General features: G+C 41.2%; 1 protein-coding gene and 1 long non-coding RNA gene across 4 annotated transcripts in view; both read right to left on the reverse strand.

Moving 5' to 3' along the window:
- Positions 1-6,190: 6,190 nt before the first annotated feature.
- LOC148791167 (uncharacterized) lies at positions 6,191-9,471 on the reverse strand. Its single transcript, XR_016076705.1, has 3 exons — positions 7,394-9,471; positions 6,946-7,323; positions 6,191-6,863 (listed from the first exon to the last, which is right to left on the reverse strand). It is a non-coding gene; the product is annotated as an uncharacterized LOC148791167 (long non-coding RNA).
- A 1,320-nt stretch (positions 9,472-10,791) lies between these two features.
- Positions 10,792-13,707, reverse strand: part of LOC104603859 (peroxisomal nicotinamide adenine dinucleotide carrier-like) — a 49,555-nt gene continuing 46,639 nt past the window's right edge. For 2 of the 3 annotated variants that reach the window (XM_010268028.2, XM_010268027.2), the window contains 3 exons: positions 13,088-13,156; positions 12,051-12,105; positions 10,792-11,234 (listed from right to left, as the gene is read on the reverse strand). In XM_010268028.2, coding sequence (XP_010266330.1) covers positions 11,047-11,234; positions 12,051-12,105; positions 13,088-13,156 — 312 coding nt within the window. In that variant the 3' untranslated portion in view covers positions 10,792-11,046. Of the gene's footprint in view, positions 11,235-12,050; positions 12,106-13,087; positions 13,157-13,314; positions 13,435-13,707 lie in introns of all 3 variants that reach the window. The other variant, XM_088888043.1, reaches the window with a different exon arrangement.

A 13,707-nucleotide genomic window follows, 5' to 3' on the forward strand; every position in this document is an offset into this window, starting at 1 on the left:
GACCTAAATCGAGCCTGCCCAAAGGATTGTTTCCCACTCCCTAAGATCGACCACCTAGTGGACGCGAACTCAGGGCATGAGTTGCTGAGCTTTCTGGACGCATACTCGGGGAACAACCAGATTAAGATGGACCCTGCCGATGAAGAAAAAATGGCCTTCATAACTGAGCTCGGCATGTATTGTTATAAGGTTATGCCCTTTGGACTAAAAAATGTCGGGACGACCTTTCAAAGACTTGTAAATAAAATTTTTGGGCCGTTAATCGGCAACAAGGTTGAATGTTATGTAGATGATATGGTCATAAAGACCCAGTTTTCAAAATTTTTATTGAATGATTTGCAAAGTGTTTTTGAGAGGAATGGTGGCAGCTTCTAGACTCCTTGAAAGCCTATTTAAGGAGGTCTCTTGGAGGGGAATGGTGTTCAATTGCCTGAGTTCAAGCCTCCTTGATCCTTTGAGCTCGAAATTCTAAGAGAGGAGAAGAGAGATAGCTAGGCACAAGAGAGAAGAAGCTGAGGAGATCCAAGCATTCCAAGAAGAGGAGAAGGTGAATTCGAAGGGAGGAGAAGCTTTTGGGAGATCTAGGTCACACTCTTCCCTGATTTCTGCATACTTTGTGTTCGAATTCAGCTAGAGATTATGTAATTTCCCCATCTATCTTTCTTTCTTGCTGTAATGGAAGTTTGATTGTTGTAAATTCAATTTTGTAATTAGTTTTCTTGAATCATTCGAATAGATCAGATCCAACTTTTATGTTTCTTGATTAGGAAGTTAATTGTAGAACTGATTGGCCGGACTGCTATCTTACAAATCCATATCTGTAATTTGTAATGTCTGAATTGCTTGAGAGAGAATTCAAACATTCTTCATTCAGTATTGGCCGATCTGTTCTAGACTCTTGGAAATTCTAGAATGCTTGAGAAAGACTCTAGAATTTCAGATTTGCTAATCAAGAACTGAATTGAATGCAAGGTTAGATATAACTTGCACAATTCAATTGGTAATCATTCAGCTGGATTGATGTTCATTCAGCTGAATTGATGCCCTTGAAATGCTTGATCTTAATGCATGCATGAATGATTAGATTCTTGATAGAAATATAAGAATCATTATTCATGCATAGGCTGAACATGCGCTTGAAAGAGGTTGTTCATTGCCTTGGGGTTTCACCAAACCAAGGCTGAATCAAATTCTATTGGAATGATCTAGAGAGCTGATTGTTGAATCATTTCTGTAGCTTATCCCCTCAACTTGAATGCAAGGTGTTTGAGCCAATTCCTAGTAGGTAGTTTGTTAGCTAGAGTTTCAGATTTGAATTAGATTTAGAATTCGGCTAATCAGATAAGAGTAGGTTGATTTAATACTAGTAGTTGCTACACAAGTCCTCGTGAGAATGATACTCTATTCATCACTCTATTACTTGAGCGGCTAGTGCACTTGCTAGTGTCACCCAAACACACCAAGTTTTTGGCGTCGTTGTCAGGGACTTATTGCAGCAATATTATGAACTATTGGCCACTGTTAATCTGATTTTTAGCTCTACATACATTGCTGATTTCTAACTCTGCATTTTAGAATTCAGATTTGAATGCAGTAGCTTTCATTGCTGATGAAGCTAGTCTTCTTTCCTATTGCTGAATTACTTCATCTTTGGTTTTTGTTTTAGTTTAGGTAGTTTAGTTGATTTCAAGTTCTGTTTATCTCAAAAGAAAATAAAAATAAAAAAAGAGTGCAGTTCAGATCTGATTACCTTAGCTGTTATTTCTGAAATCAGAAATCAGATCTGAACTCACACAGAAAAAAAAAATTATAGTTGCTCTAGTACAGTAGTGTAGTTGAGTTTTAGTTCTATACATTACAGTTCAGATCTGCATTACTGATTTAGATTATCTGTTCTTATTACTGAATGTTTTTAGTTCTGCAGTAGGTAATCTAATTTTTCTTTCCTGTGTAGTAGTATTCGGATCTGTAAGTTTCTGATGTCTGATTTCTAGTTATAGGCTCCATTCCTACTGTCATAACTTGCTGCTATAACTTTAATTTCTGATTTAATAAGATCTGCTAAATCTCTTATTTAAAGTAGGTTTCAGATCTGTATCTGTGGTGTAGTTTAGATCTGTATTACTAATCTGCTTAGTGGCTATACTAGTCATAGTAGCAAGGTTCAGATCTGTATACACTAACTCTTACTGCTGAAATCACATACCAAATCTGAGAACACTGAAGGTCTTTTTACTACTGATTGATTTTGGTTTTGTACAGATTTGTATACAACATGCTTCATTGCTGATATCAATGGTTTGTCTTACTGATTTGCTCAGTTTTTAGTATGGCCACTTTAGCTGGTGTTTGGTGATGCACAACTTATAAAAACAGTGGGGTCAGATCTGATATTTAGTAGCCTTTCAATATGGAGCTCAGACCTGAACACAATCACCTGAACACATCTGTTCTACTCTCAATAGCTACTGATTTCAAACCTGTACATTGACTTGCAATAGTGTAGTTTCAGTAGCTACTGATTTCAGCAATGAAATCATATCTATACAATGAAGAAGATTTTGTAAATTGTAGTAGCTATCTGATTTCAAAGAGAATTTGTAAATTGCTACTGATTTCAGATCTGTATATTGCTGTTCTCAGTAGCTGCTGAGATTTCAGATCTCAGTAATTAATTTTCATTGCTGATTTCAACAATGAAATCAGATCTGATATTGAGAGAGAATTTGTAAATTGTTGTTCTAGTATTCGTAGCTACTGATTTCATATTTGTATATTGACCTTCAGTAGTATAGTTTCAACAGTTCAGATCTGTGTAATTAATTTTTATTGCTGAAATCAAGAAGATTGCATACTACCCAAGGTATGTACAGATTGGAACCCGGAGAGCAGCCTAAAGTTCTTGATTTTAGTCTTGTTTCAGATCTGTCTGCAAAAGATTTCAGATCTGCGGATTGCTATTGAGCTTGGAATTTTGTATTCTCAGATAGAAGCATAAAATGCAGTTGATCACTCATGAGGTGCAGTTACAAATTTGAAACCTAGTTCAAAGTGATGGTTAATTCTGGCGGTCAAGGAGCTGATCTACATATTGAACGGGAGTGAAATCTGGAACTTGAAAGATCTCATATTCTCCCTTTCCTTGGCTCTTATGCATATGGTAAAATGGTAGTTTATAGGAATAGGAGCAGAATACTTACAAAAGTTTCCCAACCACTCAATGCATTCCCCTCCTAAAAATTCATCTGGTAAATGGTGAGAATAAAAGGGGATGATCAGTTTATGGCTAATGTCTTTGCTTGAGGACAAACAAAAGCTTAAGTGTGGGGGTATTTGATGAATACATAATTTAAATACAATTTATAAGGATTTATGCATAATTTTTATGACGGTTTGTTTGAGTTTTACCCCATTTCAGCTTAATTTCAAGAAATAATTTAAGGGAAACCAACTCAAGAGAAAGAAAGCATAAAACAAAAAGAAGAGAGCCAAATTTGAGGTAATTTAGCCCAGTTAGAACCATGGCCCAGCCGAGAGAACAAGAGAGGTTCACTCGGTCCATGCAGCCCATGCTACACTCTTTGGGAGAACCCAAAGAGAGAGCCTAGCAAGAAAGCCAATTCAACCAAGGTGCAGCCCAAGAAGAGCTAGGGGCGGCAACTTCTAGAGAGTTCAAGAGAAAGGGGCAGCATTTTCTAGAAGGTTCAAGAGGAGAAAAGGGCAGCATTTTCTAGAAGTTTCAAGAGAGGCTAGAGGTGGCAGCTTCTAGACTCCTTGAAAGCTTATTTAAGGAGGTCTCTTGGAGGAAAATGGTGTTCAATTGCCTGAGTTCAAGCCTCCTTGATCCTTGAGCTTGAAATTCTAAGAGAGGAGAAGAGAGATAGATAGGCGCAAGAGAGAAGAAGCTGAGGAGATCCAAGCATTCCAAGAATAGGAGAAGGTGAATTTTAAGGGAGGAGAAGCTTTTGGGAGATCTAGGTCACACTCTTCCTTGATTTCTGCATACTTTGTGTTCGAATTCAGCTAGAGATTATGTAATTTCCCCATCTATCTTTCTTTCTTGCTGTAATGGAAGTTTGGTTGTTGTAAATTCAATTCTGTAATTAGTTTTCTTGAATCATTCGAATAGATCAGATCCAACTTTTATGTTTCTTGATTAGGACATTGATTGTAGAACTTATTGGCTGAACTGCTATCTTACAAATCCATATCTGTAATTTGTAATGTTTGAATTGCTTGAGAGAGAATTCAGACATTCTTCATTCAGTATTGGCCGATATGTTCTAGACTCTTGGAAATTCTAGAGTGCTTGAGAAAGACTCTAGAATTTCATATCTGCTAATCAAGAACTGAATTGAATGCAAGGTTAGATATAACTTGCACAATTCAATTGGTAATCATTCAGCTGGATTGATGTTCATTCAACTGAATTGATGCCCTTGAAATGCTTGATCTTAATGCATGCATGAATGATTAGATTCTTGATAGAGATATAAGAATCATCATTCATGCATAGGATGAACATGCGCTTGAAAGAGGTTGTTCATTGCCTTGGGGTTTCACCAAACCAAGGCTGAATCAAATTCTATTGGAATGATCTAGAGAGCTGATTGTTGAATCATTTCTGTAGCTTATCCTCTCAACTTGAATGCAAGGTGTTTGAGCCAATTCCTAGTAGGTAGTTTGTTAGCTAGAGTTTCATATTTGAATTAGATTTAGAATTCGGCTAATTAGATAAGAGTAGGTTGATTTAATACTAGTAGTTGCTACACAAGTCCTCGTGGGAACGATACTCTATTCATCACTTTATTACTTGAGCGGCTAGTGCACTTGCTAGTGTCACCCAAACGCACCAGCTACCTTGGGTACTTATCTCCGACAACGGAAAACAGTTCGAGGACATCAAGTTCTAGAATTGGTGTGCCGAGATAGGGATACAACAGAACATCACCTCGGTGACACACCCTCAGGCAAACAGGCAAGCAGAAGTCACGAACAGAGCCATACTCCGTGGATTGAAGGCTCACTTAGCCCAAGCTAAAGGACTGTGGGTAGACGAGCTGCCCAGTGTATTATGGGCCTACCGGACTACCATTAAGACCGCCACGGGTGAGACCCCCTTCAACCTCACCTACGGCATGGAAGCGGTGATCCCAGCAGAGATCAAGGTGCCTATGCTATGCTTGGAATCCTACAACAAGGAAACAAACGACGACAAGCTCCGTACCAATTCGACCTGGTGGAAGAAGTACGAGACCTGGCATACATTCGGACTGCAACCTACAAGCAAAGGGTGGCTCAGTACTATAACGCCCGGATCAAGAAACGACACTTCCGTGTCGGTGACCTAGTTCTTAGGAAAGTTATGGTAACTGAGCCCGGCGTCGTTAAGCTCAGACCGAACTGAGAAGGTCCATACCGAGTAAGACGGGTACTCGGGGAAGGTACGTACGAGCTCGAGACCTTGGAAGGAAAACAAGTACCTCGAGCGTGGAACATCGGCAACCTAAGACGATATACCTGTGATCGCCGAACTGGAGAGAGGATTGCGAGTCACTCCAAGAAGTCCATGGACTAAAGTGTCGAGTTGATAAGAGACTTCGGCACTACGATAAGTCCCAGTCGCCTCCTCGACATGGGCACAAAAGACTCAGTCGCCTCCTCGACATGGGCAAAACCAAGGGTAAGGAGAGTGGACTGCGAGTCGCCCCTAGAGCCTAAGGGCTAAGGTACCGAGCAGACAAAAGACCTCGGCACCACATAAGTCTCAGTCGCCTCCTCGGCATGGGCATACAAGTCTCAGTCGCCTCCTCGGCATGGGCAGACAAGACCTAATTGCCTCTTCGGCATAGACAACTCATCTCCCCATGTCTAAGGTATAGATATCTCGGGTATAAACCCTACGATGTCTAGCCCACTTTGGCATATAATGAAAAAGTTGAACCCCAGCAAAGGGACAACTAACATTACCAAGTAGCCCGCGCGCAGACAGGTCGAGTATATGCCCTACAATGTCCACGCACCTCGGCGTACATCATGCGAAGTTACCCCTACTAGTAGTCCAGCTCGGTAGCTCAACGGTTCGGGGTAACCTATACCTATTTAGTTAGATCGCCAGTTAGGGAGTTATTTGCACTTGGAACATTTGACAAAAAGACAAGTGTATTTCATTAATATGAGGAGTTCTCTACAAAAAAAAAAAAAAAGATTTCTACTATAGACCGAGCTCGCAGGCCCGGGGTATACAATATGGAAGTCTATTCATTTGGAAGCTCTTCGCCCTTGCCCGAGGCTTCGGCAGGAAGGTTCACCCTCTCGTTAGCACCGGTCTCTTCAATGTCGATGAGCAGCTCGCTGTCACTTTCCGCCTTGGAGTTCGGATCTTCGACAACTTCAATAGCCATCTCATCTATGACCCTTGAGGTGGTGATGGTGCTTAGTTCGAGCTGCGGAAATTCACATCGGGTCAGCCACCTGCTAAGCTTAAAGCTCTTATGGTAGCCTTTCGTCCCTGCCTCGATCAGCTCTCCGTGGAACTCCTCCGAGGTCTTGTATTCCTCAACGGCTTTGGCCTTGGCCTCTTCCACTGCTTGGAGGAGTATTTATGTTCGCTCCTTGACATGGGCCTCGAGGTTCTCCACCTCCCACTTCAGTGCCGCTTTCTCCCTCGCAAGCTCCTCCTTCTCGAACATCAGCAGTGATATCAGCTCCTTCTGAGCCCGTGCATCGTTCTTCAACTGGTTGATTTTGTTATAGGCTAGATTCAGCTCGGCGTGAGCTTCGCGAGATGAGGACTCAGCTGCAATAGCTCGCTTCAGGTGTAGTTCGAACTGGTATGTTAGAGCGTGCACAGCAGAGTTCACCTGCCAAGAGAAAAATAGCAGTTAGTACAAGAAGAGTTTTCAAGTATAGAATTGAATAAGTAAAGACAACTAACCACCATACAGTGAATAGCCGCTCGAGCTCTGAGCTGAGCGACTGACAGCTCGGCCCAGTTGGCGACCTCCTCGGCGTATACCGCGCTCTTGCTCTTGAGGAAGTTGTACTTCGGAGTTAGGATGCACCGAACTGCCCCCTCGCTGCCCTAAGAAGTGATAGCTGCAGGGGCGGGCTCCGAAGATGTTGCCTCCTCAGGCGCATGGGGCGAGGATACCCTTCCTAGTTCCTCCTCGACCAGATCGATCACTGGAGGTTGCGCAGTGGAGGGCTGCTCGGACTCAGGGATGGCAGCCAGTGGAGACTCAACGCGAGGTCTTTTGACAGCTCACTTCTTCTTCCCCTTCATCCTTCCAAGGAGCTCGTTCGTAGGAAGCTTCATGGTTGCTGTAACAAAAGCAAAACGTCAAAAACAACATCAAAATAAAACAAAGGCATCACAAAAGTAACGACCTACCAGGACTCAAACCGGCCTGCACGAGCTTGTCTTCGGTCACATAGTCTGCAAACTTGAGATCGAGCTCCGCCCAGGACTGGAGCGCTTCCCTTGTCTTCAAGTCCAGCCTGACACCGGGATCTTGGATGGCCGCCCTCCAGTGGGTCGGGAAAGGCCACCCCTTAGTGTTACGGACTAAAAAGTAGCCCCTTTTCCAGGTCGGAACCCTGTTTGGGAGTTCGTGTAAGAGCTTGTAGCCCGTACGTGGGGACAAGTAGTAAGTCCGCCTGTGCTCGGGTAGAACACAGGAGGAATTCTTCTTTATTGAAAGGATTGAAGAAAAAATGTCAAGGTCAAGGGGCAGGTTATAGTCATGGAAGAGCGAGATGGTTCCTACTATGTTGCGGATGGAATTCGGGTGCAACTGATCTATGGTGATGTTAAAGAGTTTAATGACTTCGACGATTAGGGGGTGAAATGGAAGATGAAGACCAGCCATGAGTTGTTCCTCGAAGATCACGATCTCGTCGTGACCGTGCTCCCAGGGAAAGTTACCTATCAGAAGACTATAGACAAGATCACTCGGAAGCCTATACCGAGCTACTAAGGCTTGGAGCCTGTCCGCTGTCATCGTCGATGGGCCAAAGTTATCTAGCTGCCGACCTCGGTGCGAGGTGGACACCAGACCACTGGAGGCCTCTCGTGCCTCCCGAAGTGATTCCACCTCAGGAGGACCGCGAACCGCTTCTTGACCCTAAGTAGCTTCTTCGGTAAGGCGATCTACGACTTGAGCCGAGGCACCTACCTCGGCCCCAGCAGATTCACTGCTCTCATCTAAAAGACTATCTAAAATAAAACTAGACATTGCGAAGAAAAGACAATCAGAAAAGAAGAGTTAGGAAAGAGTCACCAAAGAAAGACTGAACTGAAAGAAGACACCGGACTAGAGAAACCGAGCTAAGAAGCTTGAACGCGACCTCAGAACGAAGAATTGTGAATTTGTGGCGAAGAAAATGAGTTTCGAGCCCCCTATTTATAGTCGGTATGTCCAAAAATCAACGGTCGAGATCAAGGCAATCCAACGGCTCCTAGGAAAACCGGTTGTGCGACCCCCAAGGTTGAAATCGGTTTAGCGCATTTTTTGACGTTCGCGGAGTTTGTAGATCGTGTGACGTCCGCGCATGAACCAGACGCAACCTGGGTTATTCCTGGTTGAGCCGGATAGCCGAACAGGTTCGACCAACGACTCGTCCAACAAGCCACCCGGACCTCGGGCCAAATCCACTTGTCTCGTCATGAACTCCCCGCACCGGGTCGGGACCCCTGGCTCGGGGAGTGGGGGCAATTGATGAAGGGTGATTTGGCTCGACCTAGTAAAGAGGGGACACGTGGACACGACCTGATCAAGAGATGACAACTCAGCTTATCATGACCAGTACACAGCAGATTGAGCTCAGGTACCCAACTATCCTGAGCTAAAGTGACCTCGGGACAAGGCCACCTCGAGATGAGATCGCCTCAGTACCAGATCGCAACAAGGACACCTCGATGCCAAGGCACTTCGGCACTCAACCCAGTTCGGGACTTAAAGACATTAGCTCGGGGATACCGACATGCCACTACGTGGTGATCCCGAAAACCCCTCTAACGGATCCCGGGCCTCACTGGATCACGCCGCGTAACAGCTAGCAATATCTCCCGTACCGATTCAGGCGGAAGTGATGAACCTTATCGGTTGGCAGCGTTATCTTTCAACTAACGCGGAAACGGGTCCTATCGTGACGAAGATCCCGGAACTGATCCGCGAAACCCGCGAGGACTCGACTATATAAAGGCTCCACCCCCGGAGGTTCAAGGTACGCGTGATTTCTATGCTCTCTGGCTCTCTACATTCTTAAGCTATTTCAGCTCACAACAAGTATACTGACTTAAACATCGGAGCGACCTCGCTGAGCTAGCAACCCCGGGTTCTCTGATCCACTTGCAGATCACCTTTGTCCGCCGTCCGCTGGAAGCCAAATCACCTTCAGCAAGGAGCAACTAGATCGCGCTACATCACATGACATGTTAAGAAAAACATCAATTTGATGTTTTAGTTTAAAATAATAATCTGTAATTATCTCAAAACGTTTTCAAAATGTTTTAGATTAATAATAAAAAGAAAAGTCTCTAATACAAATGTGTATTGATCAACCCAACAACACAAAACCACTATACCAAACACCCTCATCTTTAGTGTAAAGAAATTTGCAAAGGTTGTTTAGCATTTTCTTCATTTTGGTCTTGTCACATGAAGCAATTTCATTCACCTTTCAAACACTTTGACATTCTTCGCTTAGCTAATCTACCATGTAGAAGTGTAAATGAGCCCAACCTACTTGCAAGTTACTTGAGCTCAAATCACTAAGTAGTTGAAATTGAGTCAAAGTAATTAAGTTCAAGTCAAGTATTTGGTGAAACCAAGTTCGAGCTTTGCAATACTCAACTTAAGTGGCTCACGAGCCTAATTGAGCACATAACAAAATACTATTTTTTAATATAATTATATTTATAATATAAATAAACACTAATTTTTTATAGTAATTTATATATAAATAAATTTAGATTTTAAAATTCATTTTTATAATATATTTTTATAATTAATATTTTTAATATGCCTAATATTAATGTATTTATTGTTTGTAATACTATTTTATTTATAATCAACTCGAATCAAACCAAGCTCGAAATAGCCCGCGAGTATTGAGTCGAATCAAGCACGAGCCAAAAATATGAAATTCGATCGAGCTCGAGTCAAGTTTCGAGCTTTACGTCAGCCCGAACAGCTTGATACTCGACCGGCTGCCATGACATTCATTCTCGCAATTTGCACAGGTCATTTCATTCTCTTCATACGCAATTAGTGGACAAAGAATAGCCACAAATCACTCATGACAGAGCCTGGATCTGCTGCTCACTTGGCTGTATATATGTAACAAATCACAACTGAACAAGCCAATTCCGTACAGACCCCATGGGTACGAATCACTGGCGTGCTCACTCGTGATTAGTTACATAGATACACTCATACACAGCTAAGCAAGTGACAGATCCCAAACGCTCAACGTGTAGGAGTCACACGCGGGAATATATCACATAAGTATGGACAGATGGGTTAAGGCTAAGTGGGTAGAGGCAGCAGGGTTCACGTGAAGTCCACTGACCTTGTCACTGCCTCCATAGTGGGACACCAAGTGACCACCTCAGCTACCAGGTCATCGGCGATCTGCTTTAGTAGCCAGAATGGTGTCGTAGGCTCGTAGCCCTTCTTGCTGGTTTGTCTTCCTCATTTGTGCATAATTCGGTCTACCATTTTTGTCTTTGTTTTCTGTTTTCCTTGTTTTCTTCGTTTTCTTTGTTTTCTGTGAATCAAACGAGTCTACAGTAAAGCATGATCTTCTCATTCTGTTCTTACTCATTATATACTACACACATGTTCAAAAATAAAAGTATATAAATAAATAAGGCCTATTATTCAAGAAAATGTCTTGCAAATGAAACGAGCAGATCAGATTGAGAACAAAAAAGAGGGTTGTAAGGCCATCTTGAGACAATAAATTCTATTCTCAATGTTTTTTTTTTTATAAATTTCTATTCTCAATGTCATTTAACCATATCTTTTTGATGGATGCCATTTAACCATATCTGGTACTTCTTTTCCGGTTCTTATCAACCAGTACTAGGAAAACCTTTACTAGCTCTTCCTTGACCATGAAAAGGACCGATGCTGCAAAAACACTTTGTAGGATCTTGGTGCTCATGCCTTTATAAAATCCAGGCAATCCTTCATAGCGAATCATCTTAACTACTGCATCCAGAGTGCCTGTATTGCACACCACGCGCATGCGGTTATGAATTTGTATAATAACAGAATACTGCATCTCCCTTTCCAAACAAGTCAATTTGTGATGTTATAAATTAAGTAACAAAAATGAAAAACAAAAAAACAAAAAAGTCGTTAAAATTTGTAAAAAAGTGATCATATCTCTAATATTATATATTAACATTTAAGAAAAAATGTGTAATAAATGATATCATTGTTATTAATGATAGAAATGGCTAAAAATAAAACCAATAGAAAGATAATTAAATAAGTGTTTTTGTAATTTGTTCAAGATAAAGAGGGAATGAGACGATGGTGAAAGTTTTAAATCATGACAAATATGGTGAGCAATAATACAACTTGTGTAAGCATCGTATGAGAAATAAGGTCATTGTGGAATATCTATGTGGGTTATTGTATTTTGTCATGCAGTTACATTGGGGATGGTTGGTTTCTTATGTAGCTGTTACAGACATGTTTTTTCATACAGATTAATACTCTAAAAAAAACGTTATGTTGGTGGTGATTGTAAAAGCATATCTTAATTCTAGTTACTATTGTTGTGAGAATCCATGTTTTTCTAGTTAAAGAACATGGAGTGTAAATCCACAATTTTTTCTGCCAACTGAATTTATGAGCATTCAAGTCAAGTGGAGGCAACTATGGTTATTCAAGTCAAATGCATTAACCTCATCAGTTTCAATGTTTGTTAAGAGCCTATGAGAGCCCAACAACAATAGTATCATTAGTAACAACCATAATGATTACAATGATGATATGATGGAAAAATCTAACATTATAACAGAAACAACTAACCTGTATATCTTAATGATATATTCCCACCGATCTCCTGCTTAGCTTGAAGTCTTGACTGCATTGAAAATTTTGGGTAAGGATAGTTGAAGCAGGAACCTCAAAAGGCATTAGCATCATGATAATGCACAGTCAAACAATAGTAGAAACCAACAATAACAGTCTTATTAACTAATGCCCATCTAGCATAAGGTCACTAGGAAATTATTTTTGAGAAAGGTAACTCTGTATTCAAACAAATATAAAAACAAGTCAGATACAAAGGTAAACTATTAGCACTATACAGAAAATTTCTATGCACCTGACTTTGAAAGAGAATCAACTAAAGAGTTCAGCTCCCCTGGAATCCATCTAAAAGAACAAGAGAGGTCAATTGAGGTCTCCCAGATCTCAGTCAACAGATGATCAAATCCCCAAAGGCCTCAATAAACGTTGGAAACCCAGCCAATCATATCCATAGAATCTCCTTCCACCAGCAGTGGTCTTGCACCAAGAGATTTGGCTATCCTTAGGCCAATGAGAAGGGCTTTTCTTTCAGGCTTTCAGCTTCTGATGAGTCTCCCATGCCAATCAGCCCACTGAATAGTGAATACCCAACCACCTGATTACCTCTAGCAATATGAAATGTCCCCCAACCCCAGCAGGACCTCCGTGGCCATGAGAACTTCTGCAACTACCACCACATTTCAAATAGCTATCACAGGCGGACTTTGTATCTAGGAAAGTCTGGACTCTATGGATAGGGTATATAAATTGTAAGACCTCAAAGATTGCAAGGCGATTAGGAAATTGTTAGTGTCAGCACTAAGTTGGGCAATTATTCTCTCTCAAAGTCTCATAGTGTGGCTCATGAGTTTAATCCCACAATGGTTACTACAATTTTGTATATCGCCTTTTGTTCATAAATATAGGCACCACAGAACATCATAATCATAATTATATAAATGGATGAAGTGCAACGAGATACCTCTTTATGGCTTAGGAATACAATCTTACAAAACATAAATGGGTATCAATGGTTTCATTAGGAGATACTTTACCTTGACAACTAACAATGGGTATGTGGAGACAGTTGCTCCCAGTTTTGCAAAGGCTCCCAATAAAAAAACCTGTGCATGCAAGAAAAGATTATATAATGGATAGAGGCAACTTCAGTAATCCCATAGGTTCTCCAACACATTCCACCAATGTTCTACATGCTATCAAAGATCAAATCTGAAGGAAGAAATGGATCAGAGAAATAATGAACTCAATACCAATCACCTACAGTAAAGGCCAATATTTTAGGCTGTGTTTGGATAAGATTTTTGGAAGTACTTTCATGTTTTGGGCAGCAAAAAACTGCTTCAGAGTTTGGCAACGTATGTTTTCTAAAGTAAAAACACTTCTGCAATAAAAAGCACGAAGTAAGAATAGGATGTAATGTGCTTCAACTGCATGCCTTGGGGCATTTTTGCTTATTCACAAAACATGGAAGGTGTGAACATGTGAAGCCTTCCCACGTGCCATATTTATAAATCCTATAAATACATGTCACTTTTATGCCACGAGGCACTTTTATGTCACATTTTAGAACTTCCACATGGCACTTTTATGCCATGTGGCAAAATAATGCATGGGATTTTATTAATTTGTGCAACATAAGTATGGTCATTTTGAA

The sequence above is a fragment of the Nelumbo nucifera genome, chromosome 5 (genome assembly GCF_055504915.1).
Source record: "Nelumbo nucifera cultivar China Antique chromosome 5, China Antique-T2T, whole genome shotgun sequence".
Classification (NCBI taxonomy): domain Eukaryota; kingdom Viridiplantae; phylum Streptophyta; class Magnoliopsida; order Proteales; family Nelumbonaceae; genus Nelumbo; species Nelumbo nucifera.